Source organism: Saxophila tyrrhenica (assembly GCF_035928015.1).
Source record: "Saxophila tyrrhenica strain CCFEE 5935 chromosome Unknown scaffold_3, whole genome shotgun sequence".
NCBI lineage: Eukaryota > Fungi > Ascomycota > Dothideomycetes > Mycosphaerellales > Extremaceae > Saxophila > Saxophila tyrrhenica.
The window spans coordinates 730112-750628 of record NW_027041735.1 but is presented as its reverse complement, the minus strand read 5'-3'; the positions used below and the strand labels follow the sequence as shown (position 1 = coordinate 750628).

General features: G+C 54.4%; 12 protein-coding genes across 12 annotated transcripts; 5 read left to right on the top strand and 7 right to left on the bottom strand.

Moving 5' to 3' along the window:
* Positions 1–174: 174 nt before the first annotated feature.
* LTR77_002223 (uncharacterized protein) lies at positions 175–2009 on the top strand (the record flags this gene model as incomplete). The annotated part of the gene is made up of 3 exons (XM_064799482.1): positions 175–1178; positions 1226–1590; positions 1642–2009. 3 exons carry the CDS (start codon positions 175–177, stop codon positions 2007–2009), a joined length of 1737 nt encoding a protein of 578 aa, XP_064662237.1.
* A 3-nt stretch (positions 2010–2012) lies between these two features.
* LTR77_002222 (uncharacterized protein) lies at positions 2013–2777 on the bottom strand (the record flags this gene model as incomplete). The annotated part of the gene is made up of 1 exon (XM_064799481.1): positions 2013–2777. One exon carries the CDS (start codon positions 2775–2777, stop codon positions 2013–2015), a length of 765 nt encoding a protein of 254 aa, XP_064662236.1.
* A 223-nt stretch (positions 2778–3000) lies between these two features.
* LTR77_002221 (uncharacterized protein) lies at positions 3001–3291 on the bottom strand (the record flags this gene model as incomplete). The annotated part of the gene is made up of 1 exon (XM_064799480.1): positions 3001–3291. One exon carries the CDS (start codon positions 3289–3291, stop codon positions 3001–3003), a length of 291 nt encoding a protein of 96 aa, XP_064662235.1.
* Positions 3292–4402: 1111 nt separating this feature from the next.
* Positions 4403–5952, bottom strand: YTM1_1 (ribosome biogenesis protein ytm1; the record flags this gene model as incomplete). The annotated part of the gene is made up of 3 exons (XM_064799479.1): positions 4403–5390; positions 5477–5783; positions 5838–5952. 3 exons carry the CDS (start codon positions 5950–5952, stop codon positions 4403–4405), a joined length of 1410 nt encoding a protein of 469 aa, XP_064662234.1.
* A 389-nt stretch (positions 5953–6341) lies between these two features.
* LTR77_002219 (uncharacterized protein) lies at positions 6342–7598 on the top strand (the record flags this gene model as incomplete). The annotated part of the gene is made up of 1 exon (XM_064799478.1): positions 6342–7598. The coding sequence occupies one exon, from the start codon at positions 6342–6344 to the stop codon at positions 7596–7598; it is 1257 nt and encodes a 418-aa protein (XP_064662233.1).
* A 2126-nt stretch (positions 7599–9724) lies between these two features.
* Positions 9725–10224, top strand: LTR77_002218 (uncharacterized protein; the record flags this gene model as incomplete). The annotated part of the gene is made up of 2 exons (XM_064799477.1): positions 9725–9931; positions 9988–10224. The coding sequence occupies 2 exons, from the start codon at positions 9725–9727 to the stop codon at positions 10222–10224; spliced, it is 444 nt and encodes a 147-aa protein (XP_064662232.1).
* A 34-nt stretch (positions 10225–10258) lies between these two features.
* LTR77_002217 (uncharacterized protein) lies at positions 10259–11870 on the bottom strand (the record flags this gene model as incomplete). Its single annotated transcript, XM_064799476.1, has 3 exons — positions 10259–10923; positions 10998–11302; positions 11353–11870. The coding sequence occupies 3 exons, from the start codon at positions 11868–11870 to the stop codon at positions 10259–10261; spliced, it is 1488 nt and encodes a 495-aa protein (XP_064662231.1).
* Positions 11871–12833: 963 nt separating this feature from the next.
* LTR77_002216 (uncharacterized protein) lies at positions 12834–13486 on the top strand (the record flags this gene model as incomplete). The annotated part of the gene is made up of 4 exons (XM_064799475.1): positions 12834–12911; positions 13032–13086; positions 13142–13275; positions 13331–13486. 4 exons carry the CDS (start codon positions 12834–12836, stop codon positions 13484–13486), a joined length of 423 nt encoding a protein of 140 aa, XP_064662230.1.
* A 102-nt stretch (positions 13487–13588) lies between these two features.
* On the bottom strand, positions 13589–14312 carry LTR77_002215 (uncharacterized protein; the record flags this gene model as incomplete). The annotated part of the gene is made up of 2 exons (XM_064799474.1): positions 13589–13963; positions 14031–14312. 2 exons carry the CDS (start codon positions 14310–14312, stop codon positions 13589–13591), a joined length of 657 nt encoding a protein of 218 aa, XP_064662229.1.
* Positions 14313–14707: 395 nt separating this feature from the next.
* On the top strand, positions 14708–15651 carry LTR77_002214 (uncharacterized protein; the record flags this gene model as incomplete). The annotated part of the gene is made up of 2 exons (XM_064799473.1): positions 14708–14741; positions 14771–15651. The coding sequence occupies 2 exons, from the start codon at positions 14708–14710 to the stop codon at positions 15649–15651; spliced, it is 915 nt and encodes a 304-aa protein (XP_064662228.1).
* Positions 15652–16134: 483 nt separating this feature from the next.
* Positions 16135–17683, bottom strand: LTR77_002213 (uncharacterized protein; the record flags this gene model as incomplete). The annotated part of the gene is made up of 6 exons (XM_064799472.1): positions 16135–16285; positions 16340–16437; positions 16498–17144; positions 17197–17281; positions 17335–17551; positions 17607–17683. The coding sequence occupies 6 exons, from the start codon at positions 17681–17683 to the stop codon at positions 16135–16137; spliced, it is 1275 nt and encodes a 424-aa protein (XP_064662227.1).
* Positions 17684–18092: 409 nt separating this feature from the next.
* Positions 18093–20401, bottom strand: LTR77_002212 (uncharacterized protein; the record flags this gene model as incomplete). Its single annotated transcript, XM_064799471.1, has 3 exons — positions 18093–19816; positions 19916–20274; positions 20349–20401. 3 exons carry the CDS (start codon positions 20399–20401, stop codon positions 18093–18095), a joined length of 2136 nt encoding a protein of 711 aa, XP_064662226.1.
* Between the last annotated feature and the right edge of the window lie 116 nt (positions 20402–20517).

The window sequence follows — 20517 nt, the reverse complement described above, 5'->3', positions numbered from 1 at the left end:
CTCACGAGCAGAGGAGGAATCGGTTTCGGGCGTATGGTTTGCCTTCGCGCACTATGGCCGGATCGGGAAACCATGGCGAGGGTTTGATAAAGACTTGTTGATGGTATGAAGGGAATTGTTCTACTTGCAAGTGTGTTTCGATACGATTAGGCATAAGCTTAGTATTAATTGACCATGTCCACCACCAAGCAAGAATCCGAGCTGGCAGTCACGCCCACCCGTCCATCATCGGAGGACGAGAAGATCAGCGACGATGCGACACCCATCGCGGACATCGAACAACAGCCTCCCATCGCACCCCCAAAAACCCACAAGCCTCAAACCCCAACGCTCGCCGGCTGGCGACGCAACCTCATCCTCACCTCCCTCTTCCTCGGCCTCTTCCTCAGCTTCCTCGACACCACCATCGTCGCCGTCGCCCTTCCAACCATAGCCACGCAATTCGACGACTTCGACTCCTCAACATGGGTCCTCACCGCCTACCTCCTCACCTACATGGCCTTCGCAATCATCATATCCCGCTTCAGCGACATCTTTGGCAAAAAGACAGTGGAAGTCGCGTCCTTTTCGCTGTTTTTGGCGTTCTCGTTGGCGTGCGGGTTGAGCAAGAATATGACGCAATTGATCATCTTTCGGGCGCTGCAAGGGATCGGAGGAAGTGGGCTATACTCCATGACGATGATTATTGCGTTGACAATTGTCGAGCCGTCTAAGATGGGGATGATAGGAGCGACGGTTGGGATGGTGCTGGTGACGTCTGGTGTTCTGGGCCCGATATTGTCCGGCGCGATTGCGAACGATCCGACGAGCGATACATGGAGGTGGATATTCTATCTCAACCTTCCGGTCGGTGGGCTGGCGTTGGTGGCGCTGTTGGTGGCATGGCCGAGAGAGAAGACTGAGGCGTTCTCAAAGGCTTCCTTCAGAAGGATCGATGTGCTCGGCTGTATGTTGCTGCTGGCCGCATCGGTCCTGCTGATATTTGCACTGGAGGAAGGCGGCGCTTTCGTCTATGCTTGGAGCAGCCCGACCATAATCACATGCCTGGTGGTCTCGGGCCTAGGGTTCGTGGCCTTCTTCGCATGGCAGCAGTGTCTCGCGGCACATCCACAATGGACCGTGCAGCTTGTCTTTCCCATGAGCGTGCTCCGCCAACGAGTCGTGGGAGCCGCTATACTGTGAGTCAATCGCAGAAATGTTTTGACAGCAAGCTGACCAAGAACAGCATCACTGTCTTCGCAGGCTTCAACTACTACATCGCCATCGTCAACCTCCCGCAGCGCTTCCAAATAGTTGACGCCAACAGCCCAGTCGTCGCCGGCGTCAAACTGCTGCCAATGATGGTCTCCTCCGCCGTCGGCTCCCTCGTCGGTGGGGGTGTCAACACACGTCACAACCGGACGTCGTACGTCTTGGTAGCTTCATCAGCCTTTCAGCTCTTGGGCTACGGCCTCATGACAACGCTTGGTGATGCCAGTCCAACGCCACAGAAGCATTTTGGCTTCCAAGTGTTCCTTGGTTTCGGGTTCGGTTTGGCAATGCCGGCCGTGACCATCATCGCGCAGACTCAGGTTGCACCACAATGGATCGGTGAGTCAGAGAAACACCCAAGACCGTAGCAAAGCTGACTTTGTGCAACAGCCGTCACGCAAGGCGCCCTCACGCAGATGCGCTCGCTCGGCGGCAGCATCGGCCTGGCAACAGGCGTGATCGTCTTCAACAGCGGGATCAGACACTCAGACGCGCTGGCAAATGCTCTCAGTCCAGCTGACATGTCCGCATTGCTCAAATCGCCGCTGCACATTGCCTCGTTCGCGCCCGAGCAGCAAATGCTTGTTGCCAAGGTCTTTGGCCAGGCCTTCACCGGACAGATGAGGATCACAACGTATATTTCTGCTGCAAGCTTGCTAGTGAGCCTGTTGACGCTGGAAAGGTACCCGGCTCCTTTGCAAAGGCCTCCACCCGTGGAGAGCGCTGAAGCAGCATCCAAGGGAGGGTCCGATGTATGATGTTCAATAACTGGACGAAAGGAGTAGTGGACTGAGGTGACCCTCTCCAGTAGCTGTAGAGATATGTTCCATGACTTCCTTCCCAACCTTGGTCAACTGATTTTCCAGCTGCTTATACACCTGGGTTGCGAGCGGAAGATACTCGGCAGGAAACGCTTTGTACCGTGCGGCTATGGCCTTTGATCCTCGCCAGCCTGACGACGACTCCGTGATAACGTACTGAGCCAGATTCGTCACATCGACTTCTTGGAAAACGAAATGCCATTTCCGGGTGGCGTCTGTTGAGCCGAACCCACAGCCGAACAGACAGCCCAGAACGGCGTGCTTCTTGAAGTCTTGATAGTTGGCATTGTCTCGAGGCAAGAGGAGGTGTATATAGACATCACTTTTGGCGAAGAGAAATTTCGTCGCATCACGGCCAATGAAGTTCGACAGCTGCGCAAATTTCGCCATCTCGTCGAACTTGACGACAAAGTCGAATCGTCCTGATCTCCAGTAGTATCCAGCCGCCTCGCGCGAGATCTGATGATTGCATTGTAGGATTGGGGGCACAATAAGGTAGGGTTGGTCGCTGTCCAACCAGTACTCCCTCGGACAGTCTGCCAGCATGAACTCGTAGATGAGATTCCGTAGCTCAGGAGGGAGGCCGAAGAAGTTGAAACTTGGATCGCACGGTACAGGATCGCTTGGCTTTGGCCTCGTCCGTGACAGTCGCCAGGCCAGGTGGAGGCGGCATAGCAGTCGGAACAGGCAGCGCTCTCCCAGCATAGTGATGGATGTGATATGTTGAAAGAGAAAGAATGCTGTGTGGCACTTAGATGCAACTTTGAGGCCGTGGCCTCTGCCAGTGAGTCCGGATCCACCATTTCCCATCCGGGTCAACTGAGTCTGCCACAATGGTAATGAACCACACCCTCGCGCGCCCCTCAATCTGATCCTGTTGCTAGCCAATGAAGCTACGGCGATGTTGTATTACGCCCTTGGATGGCCCTCATCCATCGCTGGTAATACTCCTCAAGTTCCCTTCCGCCATCCTCAACTCACTATCCCCCTTCTTCTTCATCTCAATGCTCTCCAGCTTCAACCACGGCCAGTAGATCGCCTGAAAAGTGCATAGTGCAATCAGGAAGTTCTTGATGACCGGAGAACCAAAGGTGCGGTAGAAGCTGCCGTGTCGATTGCTCTTGGGTGCTGTCGGAGGTTCGTATGTGGAGTTTAGACGTCGCCAGGTGTTGGTGAGTTTAGGTAGGCTGCGGAAGCCGAGGGTTCGGGAGGTCAGCATGGTGGAGCTTGTGGAAGGTGGTAAGCGTTGGGTGTATTGGTGGATGATGAGGTGCTGAAGTCTGGTAGACGCGATGAAGTCGGCATCGGCATCGGCATCGGGAAGCTTGAGCAGGGATTCAACTACCGACTATTGCCGAACTCATACAGTATCGACGACATGCTACTCCTGGTAGTTCTTTTCGAAGTCTAGGTCACTGTTTGCTACAAAGACCGACTTTCACTAACGGACTGCCCAAAAATCGGAGAACCCGAGGGTCTTAAATCGCGGATCTCTGGACACTCAAAAACCCATCCCCATCCAATCCACCCTTAGAAAAGATTACAACAACCATGGTCTCCGACATAGAAGAAGCCCAAGTCCACTTCACCAAATCCGACATCACGGTCCCCTGGTCCGGCAAAGACACACCCCCACTCTCCATCCTCCAGCTCGCCGAGAAAGCCGGTCTCAAACCCGCCTTCGGCTGCCGGAGCGCCATGTGCGGGACCTGTGAAGTGAAGTTGTTGAAAGGGCAGGTCTACGGGCCGGAAGGGGATAGGCCGAACGGGATTTTTATATGCCATAGTTATCCTGCGACCAGGGAGGTGGAGATTGAGCTGTGAGGGTTTCTAGGTTCTCTTGAGCAGAAAGCGGAGTGTGCGGACGATGAGAGAGGGAGATGGGAATGGAAGACTATCGGCTGACGGCGCTTAGAGCCTTTCGCCACGCGGATGTCCGGTGGTGACAGTGATAGAGACTCCGTTCCACAATGAGACTTCGAGGCTGGATGGATATCGACACCCAGTCATCCACCCTGCAGAAGCTCGAGAGGAGGTGTTCTGGCTGCACCCATCTTGAGCGCACGAGAAGCTGCGAAGTTTGCTGGCGGCGTGAGCGCAGACGAGCCGTGAGAAGGCCTTGCGAGGGTGAGGGTTTGGTGGTGAGGCGGTTCGAGAAGCTGGTATGGTGAGGGTGAGGTGGGCGCGGCTGCTGATGCTGATGCTGGAGCACGCGGATCCTATGACTGAGCGACTTGGCTGTGCGGTAAAGATGAAAGGGAAATGGCTTGGTCGGGTACCGTCGCGCATCTTGTAGCGCAAACAATGCTTGTGCAACTCAGCGTTCATCCTCACTCCCCCCCCTTATTAATCTGCACCATCTTATCCTCCCCACCACTCACAATCCCCACAGTACTATCCCAGCACACCCCAAACACCTTCACCCCATCACCCGCTTCCGGTCGTTTCGTCCTACCCTTCGCACTGTTTCGTTCGATGACATACACGCTCTCTCCTGTCCGCTCAGTACCAGATCCCTGCTTGACCGAGCGAAGATCCCAGACGCGACATGTGCCGTCATGGCTGCTTGACACTAGTTGATGGGGTGACCTAGGGTCTTCGGCGAGTGAGACGACGGCGTTGGTGTGTCCACGTAATGTCATGGCTGAGATGGTCGTAGCAGATGCTCGCGGATCGATGAGGCTGATGTGCCGTGCGGAGGTTCCGGTGGCGAGAAGGCCTGCATCGGAGAGGTGGCAGATACTGAACAGGCTCTGCGACGTAGTTCTGGTATCAACGCATGCACTTGTCGTGAGATCCCATGTCTTGACCGTGTGGTCCCAAGAGGACGAGTAAGCGACCGTGTCATCTTTCTCGTCGAAACAGACGTCCGAGACTTGGCTCTGGTGGCCTTGGAGTAGGCTCAACGGTCCTCGTTGGGGACATTGCTGGGCGTTCGAAAGCTTGCGGCGCTTGTTGGCGATCGGTAGAAGCGACTCAGCTGCTGCAGGGAGGTCGTTCTTTCGGTTGCTCCACAGCCCGATGGTGTGATCTGAAGAAGCGGATAGAATGCGGGAAGTTCGAGTGTGGACCGCGAGGTTCTCGATGGATGACTTGTGTCCGTAAAGCTCGAGTGTTGGGGCCAGAGAGCCCTTTTCGTAGCCAGTCTCGGCATAGTCGTGTTTCCATATCCGAACGGTACGATCAATGCCTGCAGACACAACTACAGTCGGTGTGAGGAACTTCGCAGCTTTCACGGCGGACGTGTGCGCTGTGCCTGTTGCCACCACTTCGGAACTTTCGTTCCATATCCTGAGCATGCCATCATAGGATCCAGAGCTTCAGGAAGAGTCAGCAAGCGTATTGGAGAGGTCATCCGAGCTAGATAGCACATGTCCGTGCGCTTGTTTAATAGATCAACTTACAGGATTCGTGGCGCATAGAGAGCCTTTCGTTTGGATTCTTGCATCCGGATCGCCTTTGCGGTATTCGATAGCACGTCCACAGAAGATACCCAGTCGTCATGCTCGTAGGACGCAACATGCAGCGGCGGTATTAGCGCTCTGACATACTCGACGTTGACCGTCGTCTCCGCGCTGATGCCGTTCTGGGTGAGAAATTCATCGAGAGAGGTCCGTAAGAATTGGCCGTTGATCAAGAATTCGAGAGGCACGGGTTGTGTTGTCTCCAGCAGCCGGTTCACAAGGGTAGACAGTTGGTAGCGACGTAGTTCTGTCCAGCGTTAGTAACCGCACACGAAACGACTTCACATGCTCCACGGCTTACCCGTAGGTACGAGGATAGGTCCAGTCTCCGGCAACTGTATGTCATCGCTGCGTGTCGTCAAGTGTATTCTGACTTGCGCCGTCCGCTCCGGACGAGCGTCTGTTGTCGCCGCCATGATCGAGCGTGATGTTGTCTTCGATATGTCCAGTCGTCTGGATGTAGGAACTTTTTTCCGCCCGCCGCAGAGTGTGGAGAAACCCTGCAGATTCTCGGCTATCGCCAGCTCCCGCCTCGCTTGACTGGCTTTCACATGAAAGTCTTCCCATTGTTCTCCGAGCGTCTGACCTTCGCAGCAGCGCACGAGCGAGCATGTGATTCCCCCGTCTCCACTTTGCTGTCTCAGCCTCTTGGAAGTCCAACATCTCCTTCCTCTCCTTCTCTTCGTCTGGAAAATACCATGTTCTTCTAGTTCAACGCTCTGACGTCTGCCGCTCCCAACTAAGCAGAAAGCAGCCTCGCGTGACCTAAACCTTGTTTCAGCCGCCTCCGCTTCCGCTGTCAAACATGAGCCGTCCTGCTCTCCACGATGACCAAGACAGCGACTACAACATAGTCCTCAAACCCAAACCTCGCCATCCTTTCGAGCTGTCCTCTCCCCCGCCCTCGGCTCCATCTACACCTCCCGCCGAGCAGACGGGCTTCCCTTCCTCATACCTGAACACACCGGCACAGAGTCGGCCGGCTACTGCGATGGAGGGCAGCACAACACCGAGCAAATCTCGCAGCTTTCTCAATCTGACGAGCTCTACTTTATTCGGCATCTACCAGCCCACCGGCTACGCACCCGAGCGAGAGGAACGCACTACCTCTGCACGGCATGGCGATGCCACACCATGGACCGGCACGACTCCCTTTGGGACAGGTGCCCAGACGCCCGCTGAGCGAAGCCCAGTGAGCAGGGAGAGCTCGATGGACTGGTCCCGAGCGAACATACCCGACGCGGTGCTGCAGAATGGGTCGAAGGGGACGCAAATAAGACGGAAGAGCGCAGCGCCTCCTCAGCAAAGACCACATCACATGCCTAAGAGAGGATTTAGAGGATTGGTGCTGCCGGTTGTTGCGAGGACGGTCACAATGTTCTCCATTGGGGTGGGGTATGCGTTGATGATCACACATCTACACGACCACCGTGGTGTGGCACCCGTACGAGTGGACTTGAACCGTGGAGGCTGGACATACCTCGCAATGTGGGGACTAGCAGGTGTGCTGCTGGGCGAGGCATTACCATGGATAGATCAATTCTGGGAGTCAGAAGGAGAGGACGACGACGCCCAAGCTGTGGACGACCGAGAACGGAAAGACAGAGGCCTGGATGGCTGGATGGACGTTGTACGGGCGATTGGAGCTTTTGTCGGCATCGCTTTCGCCATCCGCAAACTACCGTGGCAATCGACGTTACAGCTGTCGCTTACTCTGGCGCTCGCCAATCCTGCGCTGTGGTATTTGATCGACCGCTCGCCACCTGGGTTCATCCTATCATCATCCTTCTCGATTTTCGGCACAATGGTGTTACTGGGCATTAACCCTGCCTTGGTACCATCGCCATCACCGGCGCAGGTCTTGCGAGGCCTCGTTGCGCGCAGTGGGGATGCTTTGAGCGCCAACAGCTCCGCATCCACAGCCTCAGGAAGCGAAGAGCTCGTCCTCGGAGTCTTCAGTCCGGAATCCGTGGGCATTGCTACTTGGATCGCGAGCGTGCTGTTCGTGAGCGCCGTATGCTTTGGCAACATTGGGCGTCGATTAGCGGCACGAAAAGCATAGTGGACCGGTGTGAGCGATTGACACCTAAGTCCATAGCCTGAGAAGCACTTTCCGATGGTCATGCATAGTCCGTTGGGCATTCAAACATTGGTGAAATGCCATTCGTGTTGTGTTCTCTTGCTCTCTCCGAGCTGCATGTGATTTAAGCCAGAATTGGTTAGAGGCGCAAGGCAAACCCTGCCCAGCCCTCAAACCCCAACCGCCCACTTTGGCAGCGGTGAGTGCTCTGCTCCACCAGTCCTTTGAGACGCTCGCATTGGCCGGTTCAACAACCTCGTCTTCATGCCTATACCTTCTCATAACACCACAGCACTGCGCGCGGAATAGGCCATCGTGCGACGCAACACCCTTCCGCTCACGCGGATCAACCAACAAACCGACCAACCAATAACAGCCCACCCTCTCACAAGGCGCACACCTCCCCGCGAACACAAACCCCAACCATGGGCCTCCTCGACGGCGGCCGCTCCTACTCCTCCTCCGACCTCCACGCCCGCAACTCCCGCGCCTACCGCACCCACTCCCCCGCCCGCAGCACACGCTCCGCGCACTCGAGCGCCAGTAAATCCTACTTCGTCCGCCCAGCACACAGCTCGCACCACACCTCCTCGCGAGGCGGAATCTTCGACAACGGGCGGGGCGGCTCTTCACGAGGCGGGGGCGGGATATTCGGGTTTGGCGGGGGTGGAGGATCGGGGAGTTCGTATTACAAGCGGAGTCCGCGGCAGGGGTATATCAGTTACCTGTATAATAAGTTGAGGAGGATGATTAGGGAGCTGTGGTATTATGCGAGAAGGCATCCGATGAAGGCTTTCTTTGCAATTATTGTGCCGTTGTTGAGTGCGGGTGGGGCGATTTCGGGGCTGGCGAGGCAGTTTGGTGTGTCTAGCGGTGGGGGGAGGAGGATGGGGAGTGGGTATTACGGAAGTGAGGGGTATGGGGGGTATAGCTCTAGAGGGAGTAGTGGGGGATTGGGAGGGTTGTTTGGGGGTGGTGGGGGAGGAGGTGGGCTGATGGAGAATGCCGGAGGACTCTTTCAAATTGCGAAGGCGTTTATGTAGGGGGTGAGAGGGACGAAAAGGAGAGATGGGGTGGGAGAGTCCAGTAGGGAGTGGTGAACAGGACAGTGCAGAAGCGATCGTGGTTGGGAAGTAGGTGTTGGACATGGTCATGAAGTTTACAAGCTATATACCCTTCGCAGAGGTGGGCGGCAATTTGATCCTTGGATTTGCGGTATCACTATTGCTTTCGCCTCCTTGATGGCGGAAACAACAGCTGATGGTATACATTCAGAAGACAACAGATCACCTAATTAGAAAAGGTAAGGTAGGTATGCCCCCGAAAGGCCAGTCAATGCCTGGGGTTAGTCAACCGTCTTTCTGGCAGTCTTTTCCTAGAGTAAGTCTTTCACAATGTTGCTCTCAGCCTTTACTGCTACTTTCCCTTTCAGCTCGAGGGTCCTCGCTGCTCCTGCAGTGTCTTCGAATAGTCCTACTTGGATATCTCGCCGTCCTCTGTCACCACTACCCAGGTCATATGGCGTACAGTCTTCGCGAAGAACCACGAAGGATTCGTCCTCAGCCCAACATTGACCGTCTGGAGAACTGCCCGCCCATCCTCGAAAAGCAAAGCGATTCTACTAGCAAATACGGCCTCGGCCGTCCCGGTAGTCACATCAAGCACATCAACAATACCGTCCTTACGATAAGCAAGCTTTCGCTTCTGACTACTGACCAGATCTGGACAGTGACCCGATACTCCGATTGTTCACAACTGCTTTGCACGGTGAATATCTCCGTTCTCGTTCCATCCTCTGCCATCGAGGCACGTCTTACATAATATTCTCACCCTTTTCGCTCTGTCGGCTCGTGATGTAAGCTGACAGCATATCTCCCTCGCATATCGCTTGCGAGGCTTGTCAGAGCTGAAGCTTCGCTACCTTCAATTCCCCAATTGAAAGCTTGAGACACGTTCATCGGAGAAAAGCGGCTTTCGTTCAGTCAGGCCAAAGGTGTCAGATGCATCGGCCGTAGTGTTGACACGAGGACACCAGGATCAGAAAGATGGACATTATATGAACGCCCTGCCGGCCATCGTCATCGTTCGATCAAACACCAATCGACATCATGTCCTCAAACCTGGATAACCAGAAGTCTTTGACTGCCAAATTCATCAAGATCGAAGAAGCATGGGACATCGAGGCCAACATCCAACTGCGGACTAACGACTGCATCTACCACCTCCGGCCAACCACGCTTGGTCACCCGCCGCGCAACAATGACGAGTTCAGAGAGTTCTATACGTCGCTGAAGGCCCTGTGGACCGACTACAAGGTAACAAGTCTCTTCCGTGGGCATATGCTGTGTGTGCGCTAACAACAAAACAAAAGCTCGAGGTCCTGCAGACAACGCACGATGCAGAGACGCATAAGAGCGTGATCCACGCCATCAACTACGCCGAGACACCGGCTGGGCCGTTTGAGATGGAGTGTATTATGATCTTGTCGTTCACTGAAGATGGAACGAAGTTGAAGCGTGTGGAGGAACTGGCGGATTCTGCGTATTTGAATGAGTTTTTGGAGAGAGTGGCGAAAGTGACCATGCTACCAACCGAGCAGTCTAGTTGAGTAGAAAGACATCGCGTGCGATGCTCAGGCATAGTCAATTGACTGAAACTCCTCTTTCGCTGCACCAGCGATCAACCTCTCTCCGAAGCTTCACCCGTTGATCCTCGACGTTGTCCATCATCTCGAACACGAAAGCAGGAACCTCTTCCTTGTCCTCAGGGTCGATCTCGTTCCAGACAGCGGACATGAGGTCCATGACAGCGAACAGTTGATTAGGCAACCAAGTAACGATCGGGCTCCCTCCCGTCGCCGTCGGATGACTGCTCCTGCGAATAATGTACTCCCGTGCGAACAACCAGTGCCTCCATCTGAAGCTGCGCACGTGATCTAGTAGTCGGAAATACAGCACCGTCGTCTCCACGTCACCACAGCAGTACTCTCGCACGCCAAGTTCGCCGGCTCGACGCCTGACAAAGGCCAGGAACTCACGATGTGGCTTCGGGCGATAGCTTCGGAAGTCCTTGAGCGTGTCCGTGAGCGGGTTTTCGGGCATCGGTATCTCCAGCAAGTTGTCGATCAAGGGGATGATCGAGTCGTTGGCGCCGCTTTCACCTCGAAAGTAGAGTGGCTCGTTGTCATTCTCGCCTTCGTAAATGACGCCATTCGAGAACATGGACTGTTTTAAGATACCGAAGATGAAGGTGCGGTAGGTGGTGTAGTCTTTTGGTTTGGAATTGGCCCACATCGTCTCCATCGATGCTAAAGAGCAAAGAGTGTCAGACCAAGAAAGCTCGGTGAGGCAAGATATACACTTATGTCCCGACAGTGCTTACCTTCGATACGACGCATGGTCTCTAACATGATCTCGAGGCCATGAGTGACGTCCGATCGACCTTTGCCTGATTCAATGGCGTCGAGAATGTCGGTTGTTCCTCGAATGAGACCCGGACTATGTTTGACCATGTCAACGTGGGTCAACACGAAGCCCGCTTCAGATGAGGTAGGATTCAATCCTGTCTCGAACGCTCGGATGAGACGCAAATTGCTGTACTCATTGAGGCCAATGGCCGGATCTGCGAAGCTGTAGTTGTAGTGACAGTAGGCGGCAGCGTAAGACATGAACGGGTGGATGTCGAGCCTACCCATCATCAGCATCTTCTGTGATGAATGGAGGATAGTGAGGCGTACATCTTCGCAGTCTTTACCAATGGTCCAGCAATACATTTCGGCAACACTTGCCGACCGAGACCGTAGCCTTCGAGGCCCTTGCACTGTCTCTCCCAGCAGGGCTCGAGCAGGTACGCCGATGCGATGAAGGCGTACTCGCGGAAGACAGCAGTGATGGCGGTGAGATCCGGCTTGCCGTCTGCAGTGGTCAGGTGGTCGATGGCCTCGCTCAAGTCGGGCAAGGCATGATGTTCAACAATGGAAGGACCGACCTGGTACTTGGCCAGGAGGCCCGGCGAGCCGTCAAGCTTTACGACGGGAAGATCACTGACCAGCTTCATCAACGGTTCGAAGAGCGGTGGAGAGTCTACCATAGGCGTTCGCAATGGCATGAAGCCAGTAGACGTTGTGATCGTGAAGGGATCAAGCGACGATGGGAGGGTATACGGGTCAGCATCAATGTTAGGGAAAGCTGATCGGACACTGTCATCCTGTACGTCCCGAGAGACCTCACTGCGGTCTGTCATGAATGGGCTCATGATATATGTGAGTCTTGGCACAATCACGTGCAGATGAATGTGTAAGATGAGATGATGGAAGCGTGCGAAGAGGAATGAAAGGAAGACAGACAAATTTGGGGATCCAACGCTCTTTTGTCCCCGTGGCCGGAACGTTGCCTCGTGTACTTATCAAATTGGAATTCATATTACTGGTCTGGCCGGGACTGTTCCGGCCTCATGGTGGAGGCAACGTCCATGTAAACTTGAGGGGCTTATCATCACCCGACGATAGCCTTTCAATGACCGTAGGGTCGAAGGTTCGTACTGTGTTCAAGAATGTCATGTGTCTCTCGGAATGCTGCGGACTTGAGAGGCATCACTCTGGGGCTGGTGTCATGTTGTCGGGCATGTCCTGGAGAGGCACCTTGGGCGGCGCAAAATCTGGCACAATGGGAAATGGAGGAGTTCGCTTTTGAAATCTAGGCCTACCATTGGCTTCATTTTATTGCCCAAGTCGCGAGAGTATGGTACCTGGATGATTCGTAACGGATGCCATAACCAGGGAGAGGCTTGACGATACCCAAGTCCTACTGCGATGCGATGCGTTCCATACTAGAGCATCCATGCGTGTCGGAGGTATGTTGCTTTTCAGTCATCTTGAAGCCCGTTTCGCAGCATGGGCTGTACCATTTCATATCTTTCGTTGGCATAGGTACTCCTCTGAAGTATCGAGCCGCTGAAATTCACGGGCAGCCCTTCGTTTTGTTTCAAGCGAAGACAATGGAGTAACATGCCGGACCTACTACGTGTTCCAGAGCTGGATGACAATGGGTACACTGTGGATTCACTCAGTCGTTGGAAGTTGCTCGGCATGTTCGTTGCTGTTACCTTCAATCGCAGATGACGTACGATCAAACTCAGCCTCGGCTCCTTGAACACTGCATCTCGGACTGGACCAGATACCAACTGTTGTCCATCAATTCATCAACCCAATCCTTCAATATGTCGAAAGCACCAGAGCAGAAAGTGACCAAGACGTCGACCTGCAACTGCGGACAGGTGGAGGTTATAGTAACAGGAGTAAGTCGTTGAGGGTTCTGCGGGAGCCGTCCAACGACCAAGGACTTCACGGCGCGACGCTCTAAAGACCTCTCCATCGTTGTTTCCACCGTGTAGACATCTACTAACCCATCAAAATAGGTTGACAAGGGGACAGTGTTTTGCCACTGTGACAACTGCAAGAAGGCCAGTGGGAGTAAGAATCACCTGTTCTCTTTTTAAAATGATTGCGAAAGCTGACTGCCGTTAAGGTGCCTTCGCCCATAACCATCGATTCACCAAGGCGGAGCTGCAGTTCAAGAAAGGACAAGACGTTGTCCGAGAGTACAAGGACGGCAATACCAAGAGTGGCGCGACAGTCAACCGTAACTTTTGCTCGAACTGCGTACGTTATCCTCAACGACGTTCTTGCGTAGGCAACTCGAGCTGACGACCAGCAGGGCTCGCCGTTGTTTCTGTCGACCTCTGCCATCAAAGGTTTCTACATCCTCCACGGCGGCTGTATCTCCGGACGAGCTCCACAGCCATTCAACGAGTTTTTTAAGGACGATAAGTATGCGTGGCTGAGCGATGCGACCGAGAAGGCGAGGCTTTAGAGGACAGCGCTTGTAGCGTAGCGGCAGATCGAAGTGCTGTGCTTGAGCTCCCACTCCTTGACCATCGGACTGGTTGAATCGTTGCGTGCGGATACCAGTAGATCAACCTCTAACTACGTCCTTCGCAGTCTGTAGCCTCAACTGCCCTTTTCGACCCCACCCTTTCTGTCCAGGCGGTATCGAAGGTCTGAAGTCCTCGTAAAATCCAAAGGCCTGCTTGTCCAGCTCATCCTCTCTCCCCTTCCACGCTGCCAACGCCTCTTCAAAGGCGCTCTTCGCTCTATTGTACTGCTCCGACCCGCCATACTTCTTGCCGAGAGTCTCCTCACTCGCCTTCTTAGGCTTTCCACCTACCATAGCCTGTTTGTTCTTGTCCAAGTTGAGACGAAAGGACATCACTTCGACCTCATCAATGTCTTCTTTCTCTGCCGTCTCCTTGCGGTTCTCCTTCTTCTCCTGCGCTTCACCAGGATCGGGCTTTTTTCATCGTACCTATAGAGCGTCCTTTTGATATCGCCGTGATTGTAGATATGGCGCCACCTACGCCTAGGCATGTCTCCCAAGCCAGCGAAGGATACACTGTCTGCGCTACACAGGCAGCCCACAGCTCAAGTACGGGCGCGCGATTGATGATGATGATGTCATCATCCTCATTGACATCCTCCGCGCTCGCTGTTTTGCTTCTCTTTGGCTTCTTTTCTTCAACCTTTTGGCCTTGGCTATCGGCCTTGCGTTTCTGCCCAGCAGATTTTGAAGCACTCGCATCGCCCGCTCCCACGTCCTCGAGCTTCACTTGCTTGGTTGCGCTTCTTGTTGCGGCTGGCATCTTGGTGCTATGCTGCCATCACCACGCGCAAGTTTCGCGTTGAACGATCTCGAGGAAATGTGATGTGGTCTACACAGTCGTTGCGTACAACATGGAATGGATGAAGTTGTTCACGGCAGCAGCGGCCCTCGCGCCGGGTCTGGACTTCGGTTGCTCTCGAAAGGTGATATCAAGATGAAAAGAATGCCTGGTCAGTAAAGACCTCGCCGCATTGTCTAGCAGTATATGCAATCATGACTCCGCTGCTGCGCTGGCACGGGACGCGGCCATAGCATTTCACCGGAGACCTCGGCCGTCGAGAGACCCAAAGACGTGTCGACGAGCGGTTCCTGGACGGTGGCCATACAGAAGACAGAACACAACTCCTTCAGAACTTCCCTGGGCCCAGTGGCCGAATGGGGACCATCGCTGCGCGCCTAAGCCTCGATGGTCTTCGCCGACAGACATAACATTGCCAGACCTGATCGATCGAGAAAAAAAACTCCATCTCTACTTCTGCGTCCACGACACCGGCCCAGGCTTGACTACAGAACAGATCGGACGGCTGTTCCATCGTTACTCCCAAGCCACGCCCAAGACTCACGTGACCTACGGCGGTAGCGGACTGGGCCTATATATCTGCAGAGAGCTCGCAGAGAAGCAAGGTGGAGGAGTTGGTGTCGCGTCGCACCCGGATAAGGGCTCGGCTTTCGCCTTCTGGATCGAAACCAGAGCTGTAGCTACACCCGAGGAAGCAGCAGCAGGTTTGTCAGGACGTCTTTCGAAGCCATTGTCCATCAGCAGAGCTGGAAGCTTAGAATTTAGCACAACGTCGCACTCCTCACAGGACTTGTCACACCGCCCGGGCCTCGAGTCTAAGCGAACGATAAACCGACATCAAGGAGGTTTCCACATCCTACTTGTGGAAGATAATCTAGTCAACCAAAGAATCCTGACCAAACAACTAGAGACCGCGCAATGCACCGTCACAGTCGCAAACAACGGCGAAGAAGCCCTCTCTATCCTCGAGAAGAGCAATATATCGCAGAACATAGAGCAACCTCCTCATTCTACTTCAGACAAAGACGCCGACTTGATTAGCACCGACTTGATTCTAATGGATATCGAGATGCCGGTCATGGATGGATTGCAATGTACCCGACGCACCCGAGAATTCGAGCTCGCTGGCCAGATCAGTAGGCATTTACCTATCATCGCGGTGACTGCCAATGTCCGCCAAGAGCTGAAAGACGCGGCGCTCGCGGCTGGGGTGGACAGCGTGCTCTCGAAGCCTTGCACGGTCAGTGATGTATTGGTCAGGGTTGAGGAGCACTTGGTTGAGAGTCCCAGGTTGAGATAAGATGACTTGCCAGAGCTTGGCTGATCTTGCTGATTGATGGTCTGTAAGCTTCCAGTTCTGAGGACCCATGCTCGCCAGCTCAGGAGACCCAAGAGGACCGTTTCTCCCAGAACAGAGACATTTGGTTGGCACCGAAGGCCAGCACTCTGTTCAAATTTACATCGAGGGCAGTTCCCGATATCGGCATGCCTGTGCTTCGCGGTCTTCTGCTGGATGGCCCTGATCGATGTGGCAGGGGCTTACGCCGGCGCCGACGCATAAGGAACTTGTTTGAAAAGACTGCGAGGTAAGGGAGCACCGCTTGAGTGGAGTAATTTCTCAGCATTGTTTGAGCCATTGCTACGTTCTCGTGACACAATCTATCCTCTGAGCCTTGGTCGACTCTTCAACCGCCCCTCAGCACGGAGGTCTTTACAACGAAGTACTCCCTACGGCACATCTCCACTTTCGTCCATGGCGATACCTCTCGTCTTTTCCGCCACATCAGATTCGAGCAGTCAGACGACGGTCCTGCCACAAGCGGGAACAGCCTATCAGCACTCCCCCTGCCATGAGCGAGGAGCCGCACCAAGCAGCGAGCGCGATGTAGCCATGCTTGACCAGCTCGCCGCTGATGGGAGGGCCGAACAGCCCGCTGAATGCTGGTCAGACGGAGGACCACGAGAACTTTCGATCGGCATGGACTTACCTCAGTGACACGCTGCCCATGGCAGCTCCAATTGCCGCTCCGGCAGCGTGCTCGCTGACTAGAGTTGTGCCGCAGGCAGCCTGGAGACTCAGGATAGCCTGCGAAGATACGTCAGCTTGTGCTCTCTGTGTCTCGGAATGCGAGATCAGTTTTCTTACCCCCGATGCAAAACCATAAGCTAAAGACCATACGATCAGACCAGCCTCGCTAGTCGCTGCGGTCCAGCAAAAGGCGACGATGCCTCCCGTAAAGGCCGACAGAAACAGCATGTTGAAGCGGCCGTACTTGTCAGCCAGGAATCCAGGGATAATCCGTCCAAGGGTTGAAGCGCCATTGATAGCCGACACGAGGTAAAACGAAAGCTTCTGCGACATTCCATGCGACGTGGCGTACACAGAGACGTAGAAGAACGGTGTGAAGAAGCCTAGGTAAGCCAGAAACAAGCCAGCGCACAGCAACAGGAACGGCGGCTTGACAATCTCTTTCCGCAGCTCTTTGCGATCTGGCTTCGGCTTCTCCTGTCCGTCGGCCGCCTTGGCCACCAGCGGCGGTCGAACGGTGATCAGTACAACCGCGAGGAGCGGTATCATGATGAAGCCAATGATGCGCATCGTCCAGGCGAAGCTCACTCCGTCTTCGTGGAGGAGCTGGTCGCATGCGACAGGCCACAGAACTCCGCCAATCGACGAGCCGGAGACTGAGATGCCGAGTGCGACGCCGCGGTTTCGCTTGAAGTACCGTGGACACATTCCTGATGCTGGAATGGCGATGAAGGACATACCGGCGCCGAGGAGCAGACCTTGGGCTGGAGAACGTCAGTGCACGACGCCATTTCGAAGGAGTGGAATCGAGCGTACCAAGAAAGAATTGATAGTACTCCTCACACAGCGAAATCATGAAGATCGCTACCAGCTGCAACACCGCCCCGACAACCATCGGTATCTGAACCTCAGTCAGCACTTGATCTCTGCCATGCAACACCCAACGTCACTTACCGTCGGACCCCATTTATCAGCCGACAGGCCCGCAAATGGAGCGAAAAAGAACACCGCAAACGTGCCAAAGGAACCGAGCCAGGCTATCTCGAAGTTGGACTGGTCTCGCAGCACCACCGTGGTATAGTACTCTTGAAACACACCAAAGGCATTCAGAAAGCCGACTGTAACGAAGTAGGCCAGCGCGGCGCCAGCGAGAGCGAGGCCGGATCGCAGACTGTTGCGTGTCAGTGGCAGACATGGCAGTGTGTGTGAGAGGTAGGACATCGTACGTTAGTTCCGGCTCATGGTGTTTCTCTTCTTCGGCTTCGGAGCCCATCTCTTTCGATCTGCGTGCGTGGTCCGACATGGTTGGAATCGATGGCGAAGAAGTCTTTAAAGGAAAGGAAGAAAGACTGTTCTTTGAAAGTCAACGACTGAAGAGGTCACAGGTACAAGGCTCCTTTAAGTACATCATGAGCAGTGACCAGGTCGTTACTGACAGTCCGCGGGCCCTCCGAAATGCTCGGAGACGGATCTAAGACTCTTCCCGCGACTCACGTTTAACAAAGGTCGTAGTGTCAAGTAGAGAGCTTTCAGAGTTTGTTCACATTTAGCAATGGAGGTGCAGAGTTGTCTTCGTTTTCTGTCTACAGGACCATCTCTTGGCGTTGTCGAAGAGGTCACAAACTCACGTCTTCGATAGCACCACCAGAGCATTCCAACAAGCTTGCAAGATCCACTGTATTGTTCAAGTCCACAGCTCACTACTGTTCTGCCTAGATACGCCTTGAACTCATGGTCTCAATATCATTCATCAACGCATCCCAGCTCTGAGGGTCAATGGTGGCGTCCATATCGATGAAGCTTTGCCACAGCTCGTCTGAGTTGAGGTTGTCAAAGTCGATAGCACTGAACGACGCCTCAGTTTCAGGCATAAGAGGCGCGCTGTGGGAGAACGCATTGCCGTGGCCGGGAGCGAAGGTACTGCTGCCCACAGCATCTCCAGAGACTGGACCATTCACAAGCTCGCCGTCCTGTCGAGCTTTCTCGATGTTTATCCTGTGCTTCCGAAGCACGGCAAGCAAGGAATCGAGGAACATCGCAGCCGCGGGTGACTTCGATTTGCTCACTTCGAGGGAGGCACACGCCGTCTGAATCTCTTCCTTGCGCTGCACTTCGCAGTCCGTCCCACGATTGCAGATCAGATCCATCACGAGTACGACGGTGCCATAGAACGATATATGGACCAAACCGCACAGTCGAGTGTTGGAAATCCACATGGCAGCGTCAGCTTCCATGAGGCCGTCTCTGATGTATATTAGAGTTCGTGCTGCACGAAGGCAGGCCTGACGGGAGAACGCATATGTGTTGTCGACGGAGGCTCGTTGGAGAAAGGGGAGGTGGAATTTGCATCTTCTGGCGTTGCCGATGAGGTTGACGATGTAGCTCTGCAGTCGAATGTGCGGAGTCTGTCGATCGAGTGCCGCAGTCTCTTGGGCGGAATCGTCGAGCTGGAGGAAGGTCGGCAGCTCGGCGAAGTAGCGGTCGAACTTCGCATCCAGGCGTTGAATGTCGTCGATGCTGACGCTCTCCGGATCGCCATCCCACGTCCAGGTAAAGTCCGCTATCTCTCGGCAGATCTCTGATAGACGGATTCGTTGCAGGTAGTACGACATCACTGTTGGCCTGGACAAAGGAGTATCGAAGTCTTCGGGTAGAGTCTCCAGCTCTTCGTCAGACATATTGCGAGGGCGCTTCACCCTCATGTGTCTTGGGTTGACATTGTAAGTACCTTCGTGTGGTCCACCGCTGGTGGACAGACTCCAGTCAGAGGCAGCCAGGTGCCACCACACTCGCCGTCGCATCTCCTTGTCCACGATGTTTTTGGTGGAGCTGTTCGACTTTTCCACGGGCAGCGAAGGATCGTCGGTTCGATGCAACCGCAGGTCCTTTGCCATCGCAAGTGCTGCGAAGTGTAGTGCTCTGACCTTTGGACTGAAGCCTTCGATGTGATACACCAAGAACATCAAAATGATATTAGCCTGAACACACTCCAAACTCGCAGAAGCCGACCGTCTCGTATGTTCAAGGACATCCATAGCCGTGCGCAGCCAGAACATTCCGACCTTCGAAGCGACAGATCCAGTAGTGAAGTACGGGTTCTCATTGCCTCCCATGCCCCAGTAAGAGCCCATACTAGTCAGCATGGCAAGCAGAAGCACTGTACGGCCCGGCTCAACCGAACGGCCTTGAATGAGATGACTGTAAAGTTCGTCGACATCGCGCCTTACTGTTGGACAGTGAATCAGATGTTGGACGGGGTCCAGCTGTTCGATGTAGCGTTCCATAAGCGACTTTGCTTGCTCATACGGAGGAAGAAGGATGGTTCGCTGAGATTGGTCTGGCGCCGACAGTGCATGGCTGATGATCTCTTCCAAAGGAACGACCAGCACGGGAAGTGGTGTTGACAGTTGTGGCAGTCTTGTGTTCTCTTGGGAACCTGGACGAAGACATCAGATCAGCTTTGATGCGCAGTCTCATACTCCTTGAGTTGCGACCCCAACCTGCCTACATGCTGGAAATGAGTCAAGCCACTTACCAACACCTTCCAACCACTGAAAGTCCCCCCTATACTCCTTAGCAACCTCAGCATCATTCGCATTCGAAACCGTCGTCGCCGGCGACGGCAGCGCCTCCCCCTCAAGCAACCTCCTCGTCTTCGCCGGTCTGGTGTTCAACTCCGCAGGAGCATCAGAAGCTGGTGAGCCGCCATTGCAGACAAGACTCTCCAGCCTCTCCAACCGCGCCTTGATAGCAGCATTGTCTGTCCTCAAGACCGAAAGTTCATCCTGCTTGGAAGAAGGTCTGGGTTCGACTGGTCTAGCGACGCCATAGTCGCATGTGATACTGCGAGCTGCGCAGTTGGAGCAGGGTACTTCGCGGCTGCATTTGAGCTTCCTGATGCACAGTAGGATGGCTCGTCAGTAGACGTCCTCTACCATGTTCTACGTTCGGAAGAGAGAAGTACTGACTTCTTGCGGCAGCTCTCGCAGGAGACAGGGTCTTGGCGAGGTCGTTGCGCCATGTTCGGAGAGTCCACGTTCACGCCGGGAGATAACAGGACACAAAGACTCTCGTTGAACGTCACGACACACACATAAGACAAACGAAGCACTTCGGAGTCTCTGAGATGTAAAAGCA